This window comes from Camponotus vicinus, unplaced genomic scaffold (assembly GCF_025532165.1).
Source record: "Camponotus vicinus isolate PSW18456_S1 unplaced genomic scaffold, iyCamVici1.0 SCAF_1, whole genome shotgun sequence".
Lineage (NCBI taxonomy): Eukaryota > Metazoa > Arthropoda > Insecta > Hymenoptera > Formicidae > Camponotus > Camponotus vicinus.
Genome location: NW_028141945.1, coordinates 10521365 through 10532293, shown reverse-complemented (window position 1 = coordinate 10532293; position 10929 = coordinate 10521365). Strand labels below are relative to the sequence as shown.

Genomic DNA, 10929 nt, shown 5'->3' with positions numbered 1-10929 from the left:
AGAGAACGGATTTGCTCAGAATAACTTATGAAAATGTCACGCAAATTTCAGTATTTATTCAAAAAATAAAATAATACGTATATTCGTATTCAAGAAACATGCTTGTATATTTTGGCTCTACCGAGCACGTAATGAGAAGGGAAACAGCTGCGTTAAATGCAACGCATGAAACACCCTGTTCAAAGCGACATAAACGCATTCTGAATAGCTGCAGATGAACTTTATTTACATGCGCAATTGTCTCGTCAGTTTACTACGTGTATAAGATATAGAGTCTCCGGGACTTTCTACGATAATACGAATGACTTCTTTTATGTGGTAAGCACTCGACGGATTATTACGTAAGCATTAGGGTCACAACATATAATCGGTAACGGTCAAGATAAGATTTTGTTGGGGCAGAGACGTGGAATTATAAAATGAACAGTATTCGACGGACTGAGATCAGTACCGCTTGAAATATATATTTCTCTCTCTTTCTCGCGCGCTCAAAGTATTGATTGTTTTCGATTTATTTTCGGCGAGCGTTTTAAGTAATTAAAGCAATCGCGTGATCTCACACAATGGCACTAATTTCATCGAGGAACGAGGAATCGACGTACGAAGGGCCGACTTCGAAATACGCGCAATATGCGGGCGTGTTTGCGGGTGAGTTTTTGTGCTTAATCCTCGTGAACTAGCGCGGCGTTAAAACGCAGTTACATTTGCATATGAATATTTAATAGCCATGATAATTTCATCAAAAGCGGCGAATCCCACGCGCGTATATATTTAAAATATAAAGCTTCCAGATTTCAAGAGCCATAAATATGTAAATCCACTTTTATCTCTTTATAGCCTCTTTGAAAACTTAAAACTAGCCTTTGAAAACTCAAACTTTCACGCGCGATTGCAACATTAATCCTCGCTTGCGTATATTAATTTAATTGGAAGTTCGCGTATCGCAGTTAAAACTAGTTCCCTCCTCGCGATAGACATCTCTTGACTGTGTAATTTAACTTCGCCGCTGCGTGCCTATGGGATCTAAAAGCGAGGAATGTCAAGAATAACGCGAAGCGAAAGAATCCTCAAGACGCGAAGCGTCTCTCTCTGAAGAGATATAAAATATATTTTTCGAGATGTGGATCAAATAAAATATTTTTCTCAAGATATATTTTCACGATAAAACATATCTGACATTTACTTTCCACTACTGCTTTAGCGACACTCGCCGCGTTTTCAATCGGCACATATTTGTCGTGGACATCATCCGCTTTGCCTCTTTACAATAAGAACGACACGTTATCCGTTAGCGATCAGGAAGCCTCCTGGATCTCATCCATGGTCCCTCTCGGCGCTATCCCGATTATTATACCAGCGGGAATTCTGGCGGATAAGTTTGGTCGGAAGAGAACGATCTGGGCGATAACTGTACCTTTATTTTTGTGCTGGTACATTATCGGATTCGCGCGGAGTAAAATATGGTGAGAAAGTTTACTTTAAATTTTTCTTCGATTCCGATATATAACATAATTTAAATTCTTCGTGTTACGAAAAAAAAGATACCAATATATATTTTTATGAGCGCATAAAAAGAATCTAAATTTTTATGTTATATTCATTATAGTATGATCTTTATATTTAAAAAATAATACGTTCAAATTTTATTTTCATTAAGTTTTATCGTTAATTTATATTGTACAACAATGAGCTCCGATTGGTGGAAAAGTAATTATTTTCGAAAGCTTAGGGTATTTTCTATTACGATTGAGAGGATTGAGTGAGTTTAATATTATTATTCTAACGATCATCGGAAGCCGGATGAGTCAGGTACAATTAACAATACAATCCGAGCGGATAATTGACAGATTAGGACGGATACAAGTTAACAAAATCCTTGTATTGTAACCGCAGATAAAGAATTCAAAGTTTCATTTCATTCCTCGAAAAGACGACTTGTACAAGTTAGAACAAATCTTGAAACTTCGCTTGATCATACAATTCTCTCATTCATTTCGCGTCTTCCATGATACTGAAAAACTTTAGCTAGATCGATTTTTATTACACAATTATTTTAATTAATTAAATAAAATAAAATAATTATATAAAATAATTAAATAAATTTTTTTCTTTATCGAGCATCAGTCCTTCTGTTACAAAGATTTTATCCTATCAATCGCATCGGCTGCATTTCCAGCCAGCAGGAGCGACTTTACTATGCGGTTCCATTGATTTTCTACTTAACTTACGTAATCGAGATTTTCCATTGGAAGGATTTTTCTGGGTCGGTTTGTTGCGGGGGCAGCGAGCGGCGCAGCATCCGTCGTTGTTCCCATGTTCACTTCCGAGATTGTCGAGCAGAGCATTCGGGGCTTACTCGGCACCATTTTCCAGTTGCAACTCGCTGCTGGAATCCTCTTCGCATATGCCACTGGTAAAATAATACATGTTCAAATTTTATTTTCATTTCATTTATTTTTATTGTATATTAATAAGCTTCGATAGGCAGAAAAAAATTAATATGGTTCATTCGGACTTTGTCATTAATTAATATCACAAGATTAACTTTAGAAATTAATATTCTTGTGCTCACATGTAATGTCATATTCTCAAACCTTCGACAATTTTAGACAAATCTTTAAATAAGGAGGATAAGTGACAAGTTCATTTCTTTGGATAGAAAATCTTAGGATCAGTATTTTCTATTACAATTAATGGAATCGGGCGAATTTAATTATTATAATTTGTTATGAATATAAAATTAAACAATCTTCCACGCAAAGAAAATGTGTCTTTAATACTATTCAGCAAAACCTGAAATTTAAATTAGAAGCATACATTAATGTATAGTTATATATCTTGTTCATCAATATCTGTTTAATAAAGCTAATAATAATTCTGATGTTAATAATTAAAATTTCTAAAAAAATTCATAAATCAAATGTTTGCTTTTTAGATCAATTTTAATTTATGTTGCAATAAATGTAGCCCATCACTTACTGTTGCTGTTTGCATCTATGATGGCAATTATCCAATAATGTAAAGAATAGAAAAAGTTGTCGATAAAGAATCGCATAAGATAATTTAGATTTCATTCATAATGATAGGTTCAATGGTAAAATTGAAATCACGAGTACAACCCAACTGTACAATAACTTTGTTGAATTGATAAGCGTACGCACAATGTTTGCAGCTTTCACCGATAGTTTGCACGTCATCGCGATACTGTGTTCCGTGGTGCCCGCTTTGCTTTTGATCTCCTTCCCGTTCGTACCGGAATCACCAGCGTGGCTGGTCATGCAGGGTCGGAAGATCGAGGCGAATGACGTGCTGAAACACTTCAGAGGGGCTCATTATCGTACCGAGACGGAATTAACTAGACTCGAGCTTCAGGCTTCGGAGATGCGAGAAGCCAATGCCAGTATTTTTCATCTAAGAAATTATCAAAAAATGACCTGGATCACTCTTGGTAAAGATAAACATTTAATTTTCGAATTAATTTAATTATAATTTCTTTTATATCAAATTAGTTAAATATATCGATAATATTGTTATTAGAATAATAAGTAAATAATATTTTGCTGTTTTAATTATCTCTCCTCCTGATGATTTTATTACATATATATATTTTATGCTGAATTTTATGTGTTAGCATTTTATAATTTGAATGCATTCTAGGCCTAATAATTTTCCAGCAACTTTCTGGCGTTAATGCTTTGATATTTTACGCAAAGAAGATCTTTGATGACGCGGATTCGATTCTAAACTCATCCATATCGTCGGTGAATGTGGGTGTCGTGCAAGTGGTTGCTACTTATTACTCAACTATTTTGATTGAACGCTCCAATAAGAAGCTACTCTTATTCATCAGTATGTCAGTGATGGCTACTTGTATGTTTATATTGTCTGGGTATTTTCACTTTCAGGTAAAGAGCTTCTTAAATAAATTAAAATAAGTAAATGTTATTGTAAATTTTATAAATATGAATTTGCAACTACATTAATATTATCTCAGAGATTTTAATATTTTAAGAATATTAATAATTATCAAATATTAACATTTAATTAGTTTATTTTATATTTCTGCATCGAAATTTTTCACTTGGCCTATGAGTTCTGAATTTTTGTTTCAGAACTCGCACGATGTATCGATGTATGTCTCCTGGATCCCTTTGCTCTCCTTTGCGGTATTCATCATGATTTTCAACATCGGCTTGGGTCCGATACCGTGGTTGATGGTCGACAATTTGTTCACGAACAACGTAAAGAGGACGGCGAGCGCTGCCACCGCAATATGTAATTGGACGCTGGCTTTTCTGGTGACGAAATGCTTCCAGGACATGGTCAATCTCATGGGGTTCTCCTCGTCGTTTGCCACGTTCGGCATGATAAGCTTAATCGGAACTGTATTCGTCTCCACGTTGGTGCCGGAGATGAAACAGATGGGCAGAAACGTCGAGGAGACTCAAATCGAATTGTACGGAATGCAAATTAGAACCCTGAGGGAAACAGATCCTGAAATATGACGATGAAATAATTTACTGTTCTTGTACTTTTGCAGTTAAATTGAAATACTTGGCAAAAGTACGAACAGTGTTGTACTATATTTTATAAATTAAGAAATTAAGAAATTAAGAAATTTGACGTAGGAAGAAATGTAATTTTAAACTCCAGAATGAAAGGAATCTCTCTTTACATTGCATCTTTTGGTACGACTAGTCCGCATACCAAGACTATTCTTGATATTGTCTTGTCTTATCTCGGAATTCGAGACAAGATTATGATAAGATATTCAATTAATTATTAAATCAATATCAATATTAAAATTATTGGTCTTGTCAAGATTGTTGATTTTTAAAAGAGCTAAATGTAATATGTATATTAATAAATAAAAATATTTATATTAATGAATTTTTCAATAACACAATGTAAATAAAATAAACAATCTAAAATTTTATAAAACTATTTAGCTACACAAAATTTTATATATAAGACAAAAGAATTAATCTCGATTTACTTGTGTCACATTTATATTGTAATTTAGGAAGTAAACGAATGACATAAATAGTAATAATTTTATTTTAAATTATATTATAAAGATGTTAAATATATTATTTTATACAATATTGTTCAACAGATAAAAATTAGATAAAAATTATTAATAAAATCGAGACAAGATAATACGAGATGAGATTTTTATTACAGTGATTCAAGACCAAGATAAGATTTATGTTCTCAAAAATTTTCAATACAAATACAATATTCATACTATATTCTCTTATTTTAAGTCTTGTGCAATTCTACTCTTGATAATTGCAGCTGTGCAAAATATTTTTAATAATTAGCGATTCTTGTTGTTTTTTAGATAATTATATTTAAAGAGAAAAATTATGTAAATTATGTAGTGAGAATTTTACATTTATTTTTCTTTCCTTCTTCTTTAAAATCATACATATAATATAATAGAATTAATCTCCATTTATTACGTACCTTGTGAAATGAATGTGCCCCGCCGTTGAACTTCCGAATTTGCGAAACGTGAATTGCGAAAGATCACAAGACCGTTTATACATATTCACATATTTATTTTGCATCCGTTTTTTTTTACGTATTTATACGATATATCACATAATACATGAACCACGCAATAAAATCGATCGGTCGTCTCGCCGTCCCCGTCGAATTACAGTCGTGTCGCTATAACAGCAATCTAGGGGATTAGATTGGAAAGTTTCGCGAGACGCCGAATCTCTCGCGAACGTTGGACTTAACGTAGCCCAGCGATATCTGGGCGTATTGCTTTCCTCTTGTATGATATATATGTATAATGCGTGTATACACGCGCGGTAACAACGATGTGTGTGATGCGATGTTTATTATACAAACGCGCGCGAGATTATGTAAAAAAAAAACGTACAAATCAACAACATCGAAGAGAGTCGCGATCTTGTTTTCCGGTCACACTCCGGAAATGTCCCTCGGGACTAATGGGAAAGAAGAGAGAGAGGAAGCGGGGGAGAAGAGGGGCGAAAGGAAGGAAGAAACGCCAATATTATATACGAGTGTGCGCGAACATCGGCTTACAATAGCGGATAACGACATACTTAACGCTATGCGTACACACAGATGTCGAATATGTACATAGAAGGTAATCCGTCCCCGGCCGAGCATCTCGCATCTCGAATTGCGCCGCAAGTGTTGTTCAATCTCTATCATCCTCCTTGGAGATGGTCTCTCTCGTCTTTCAGTGGGTACCGGTCTCTAATAGCGACGTGGGACGAATGCACTGCGCAACACGTATATGCACACATGTCACGGACGATTAGGAGTAATCAGTCAATCAATCAATCGTCCCAGCTTGAAACCGGAAAGGATTCCGAGACCGAGAGCTGCATGACTCACTCGTGTATTGGATTAAATAAATAATTGCAAAGCGATTCTTTGTGCGCGAAAGAGAGGAGAACGTCGAGAAAAGAAGGCACATATACACACACACGCACGCACACACCGAATAAATACATTAATTCAATCATCGGGGAGATTATCATCTCTCGAGTCCCCTGGCAAGAGTCCAACCGACTACTCTCTGAAGATCCGCGCGGGATACATGTAACATTAAGTGGGTACGATGACTCACTACGTTCACCGGATGGTGGTCACAAGGAGAAATGGTAGCTTACGAAAGACAGATCGTGTTAAGTTCTTATAATGTAGCCGAAAGTACAAATCGAAGCGACGAGATTCTATCTTCTCTACTCTTTGCACAGATGAAGCGTCGCGTTCCGGGCCTGGTGCACTAAAATCCAGTTTCGATTGGATTGCACGAAGCTCTCTCTGGCATTCTGCTTCCATCGACCAATTACAGTGTAAAGGCAAATCGAACGGCGAGTTACTTGCTTATGTTTCTTTCAGAGATAGATGGCAGAGAAACGAGAAGAGTAATTTGTTACTTGACTTACCTCTCTGCTGGTTCTCGTTGCAACGAGATTACGCGATTCGCGTGAAGAATCAAGTCGAGAGAGTAACAAATTATTTGCTCACCTCGCCTAGTAAACTACTTTTCTCTCCTAATTCACCTCAATCATGATAGATTGACACGATGCCGATAGACAGACAATCAAGAGTGATGTTCGTTTTTCAGCAACAAAGGGCAACAGAGAAGTTAAACAAGACTCGTTTCTTAACTTCCCACCTAATAATTTCGTGTAATCGCGGTATATTAGACAGACAAAGCGTGGATGCGTTTCCAGCTTTGTCGACAGTCAAATTCGCGTCAGTCTGAAAAGGCGAAGCGTATGTTACGTTGACGTGTCCGAGAGTCGCCGATCATCAGATTATCCTCGCTCTGGAAGATCGAGGGTTGAAGGTGACGCGCTGCGCGCCAACTCGGACGTGTCGCTACAATCATCTGGACTCGCTCTGCGAATGCGTCGGTTCCGATGCCGGATCCGGATCCGAGTCGTCGATGGAGATCCCGTGTTGAGCACCGCGGATCGAGTAACTCGGACTTCGTTCGCTTCTACGAAACACACAGAGACATCGAATGCACGGATTGCTTTTAAAAATGGCAATATATCCTTTCTTGAGCTAATTAGACGATAGTTTAGGATTTATAAAATTTATGGCAAACGTATCTCGATTACATAACCCGAGTTCAGAACCAAAATTGACTATTTCAGGTGCAAGCCACAGAACCGATCGCGCATTTTATGCACAATCAAGAGAACATATTGTTGGCAAATGTACGTTTATATACATAATATCGAGTGAAAAGATAGGCTCTTTAAAATTTGATGACATTTCACGTATCCATCAAACGTTTATGGTGCGTAAAATATGATAAGATTTGAAAAAAATTTTCTTTTAACGATTACATAAAACAGATCTTTTACACACAGAAGTCCAATAAATTCGAATGGTATAAACGCATGATGCACCAAGCTGAATATATCATAAATGTATACCAGGATTTCTTAAATTAAAATAAAATTTTGAATATACGAACGATATATGAGATCATATCTCTTTTATCAAAAACGATCATACGAAAATAAATCATGAAGTAGAATTATTTTATTTTCTAAAACAAATTGTAACACTGACCTCATCGCCAACTGACTGCCATCGCTGCCACGACGCAAAGTGTTGACGCGTTGTATGCAGGAGCACTTGCAGCAGATGATTCTCTTGAAAGCGAAGCGAAAGTCCTTGCTGAAGAGGGCATAGATGCAGGGATTTATCGCGGAATTACAATATCCTAGCCAAAATAATACGCTGAAGACGGTCGGATGGATGTGATTCGGACAGAATGCGCGCACCAGGTACATGGTGAAGAACGGCAGCCAGCACATGATGAAACCGCCGACGATGATGCCCAGGGTCTTCGCCGCCTTGGTCTCCATGCGGAATCTCTTCACCTGCATACGACCTTGTCTCATCGTCCGCGACATAGTAATATTTCATAAAAATATTCCCTTTAAACTGTTTTCGTTACGCAAAACTATTTTTCAATTCTTTTTGAGATCCAAATTAATCCCGATATCAATATGATTGGCTAAAAAAAAAAACAAAAATCAACTTCCAGTTGTTTCTCGAGTATTCTTGTAAAAAATATGTTTTTGTAAAAGTCGCAACTATCGCTCGCGTGACGCTCGTTTGTTTTTGCATGGTTGAAAAATAGACTCGACGATCAAGGTGTTAAAAGGCACGAACGGAAAGTCGCGGGACGCACTTGCGCTTTTATGTTCCTCTTGCCTAGCTTCATCACCCGCGGTTTCTCCTCGCTGCTCGCCGTCATCTCGCGTAATGACAGCTCGTCACCGGTTACCTGACTCTCGCAGCTGCTCCGTCTGCTCGGTTTCTTGCTGCTGCCGATCCTATTGACACCACCGACCTGAAAAGGGATTTAACAAGTCGGTCTTTACGACCTCGATACACACATACGCGCCCGCGTCTATAAAATACGAATTCACTTTCGCGCGAAATTTACGGATGCCGTAAAACAGTCATTTTTCCATGACGACCGCAAGTAACGGTAATTACTGTCGTCAAAAGACGCGAAGTTCGATTAGAATCCTCCTCAACTGAAAATCTGTATTGGACATCTCGAATTTTTCTCTTGTGAACAAAAGAAAAATAGTGAACACTTACGAAAAATTATGCGACTTTTATAGATTTTTCTCAAAATTAAAATGTAATTACTCGTACTTAGATGTTAACCTTTTTCCTATTGTTTTATCTCGATTGCTTGTAAACGTTCATTTTAAAAATGCATGTTTCTCAAAAATATTTTTATAAAGAAAAATTTTTATATATCTGTCAAAAAGAGATGGAATAAAAGGAGTGACTGTCCTCTCTTTTTACTGATATCAGTGATTAAAAAATCGTGGTATAGGAGATAAAACCCCTCGGCGAAACGGACACGTGTCTATAATCTGCTTCGTTCGTCTGTAAAATCGTGCATACGAACTCGTCTGCGAGAGAATAATCACAATCGATAATTTAAACGACAAAAAGCTCGGAGAATCTTGCGAAACAGCAAAAAAAAAGAGAGAAAAAAATAGTACGACCTGTCCAGTCGAAATAAATGAGTAACGAGCCCTGGTTTTATTGAACGAGAAGCTGACTCTTGATCCATTCCAGTTTAGCAAATGATTAATCGGCAATAAACAGGGTGTGCGTGTGCACTCGAAATTGCGACGACAAAATGTCATTAGTCCGGAATTCGCGCACTACGATGAAAGAGCTGGAGATTTTATCTTCTCAATCACAGTGGATTATATCTGATTTTGTATACTATTATATAGTGACAAAAAATATAAAGCTTTCAGCTTTAAAAAGATATACATTTTTTTTCTACCCTATAAAGAACATTTTAATTATATATTTTAAGAAGATTAAGAGGATGAGAAAATCTAAAAGAGAGAATGCCCTATCTCTTGAATATAATTAATCTGAACGTTTTGAGAAACTTATATCAAGATCTGCCTGCAAACTTATATTAAGATCTAATTTACCTTTAAGTGCGTATTTCGCGGACAAAGCTGCGTCTGCGTTTGCCCGTTGCTATAATGAACCGAGATTTGCGAGCACTTCGATGGCGTTCTCTCGAGGGTGTTGCATTTTGTGTTAAGAGTTTCGGTGCTGGGGTAGGAGACCGAGATTTTAATCTTTTCCCGCTTGACAGAGCTACGGCTGCTCGAGTCCGGGCTTCTCGAGTTGCCGTTGTTGCTGCCGTTGTGGACGCTACCGCGGCCACGATGTATTCGTAAGGTCAGTCTTTGTTCGTCGAACCTGCATAAGAATAAGAATCGCGTCGAGCTCCTACGTAGACGTTCTATTATCTGCCAGCGGCACATAATAAAGCTTCACGTAAAGAGGCTTCTGCTCTTGTGAGAAAGGAGAAATTTAATGACGGAAGCTAAATGAGATGACTGAGTAGAGAGCAGAGTGCGGAAAAATATAATTAAGTGCAGAGAAATTTATTTGCTATGTTATTTCATAAAGCAAAAATCATGGGAGGGCAATTCTCTTTATCTTGTACAAGTCTTGTTAAATATTTTATTAATAACTGGCATGGCAATTAATTAAAAAAAAATTACTAATGATAAAATATAATCAATATACTCTTAAAAAAATTGTAAGATATAAATAAATGATAGAGAATTCAATAAGGGATATTTATAAAAAACAATATTTTTCACATCAATTACGAGTTTTGAAAAAATTGCGCTCCTGTTTCGGGAGTTTACCTGCTGCCGAGCACTTTCGAGGCCTTCGTTGTCCGAAAACCTTGATTAATGGCTCTCGTCGTGGAAACGGCGGCATTGTAGATCCGCCAATAAAAAAACAGCATCACTAGCATCGGCATATAGAAGGAACCTAGGGCGCTGCAAAACACAATGCGATTATGGTTTTCCAGTAATCATGTTTTCCGGAATAATCGAGCAC

General features: G+C 37.0%; 2 protein-coding genes across 2 annotated transcripts in view; one reads left to right on the top strand and one right to left on the bottom strand.

Moving 5' to 3' along the window:
* The first annotated feature begins 413 nt into the window (after nucleotides 1–413).
* Nucleotides 414–5029, top strand: LOC145973545 (facilitated trehalose transporter Tret1-like). Its single transcript, XM_083103030.1, has 6 exons — nucleotides 414–648; nucleotides 1202–1463; nucleotides 2253–2413; nucleotides 3173–3448; nucleotides 3658–3905; nucleotides 4113–5029. Exons 1-6 carry the CDS (start codon nucleotides 564–566, stop codon nucleotides 4503–4505), a joined length of 1425 nt encoding a protein of 474 aa, XP_082959156.1. The 5' UTR covers nucleotides 414–563; the 3' UTR covers nucleotides 4506–5029.
* Nucleotides 5030–5307: 278 nt separating this feature from the next.
* Nucleotides 5308–10929, bottom strand: part of Oamb (Octopamine receptor in mushroom bodies) — a 117382-nt gene continuing 111760 nt past the window's right edge. Inside the window, exons 8-12 of the mRNA XM_083103016.1 lie at nucleotides 10731–10868; nucleotides 9996–10272; nucleotides 8711–8872; nucleotides 8083–8396; nucleotides 5308–7498 (exon numbers count right to left, since the gene is read on the bottom strand). Coding sequence (XP_082959142.1) covers nucleotides 7384–7498; nucleotides 8083–8396; nucleotides 8711–8872; nucleotides 9996–10272; nucleotides 10731–10868 — 1006 coding nt within the window. The 3' untranslated portion in view covers nucleotides 5308–7383. The remainder of the gene's footprint in view (nucleotides 7499–8082; nucleotides 8397–8710; nucleotides 8873–9995; nucleotides 10273–10730; nucleotides 10869–10929) is intronic.

Bases quoted from the DNA above. Each gene is read 5' to 3' on its own strand.
- LOC145973545 (XM_083103030.1), top strand. From the start codon at position 564: ATGGCACTAATTTCATCGAGGAACGAGGAATCGACGTACGAAGGGCCG. The intron at 3,449-3,657 runs GTAAAGATAAAC...AATGCATTCTAG, and splicing joins AATGACCTGGATCACTCTTG to GCCTAATAATTTTCCAGCAA. The intron at 3,906-4,112 runs GTAAAGAGCTTC...TTTTTGTTTCAG, and splicing joins CTGGGTATTTTCACTTTCAG to AACTCGCACGATGTATCGAT.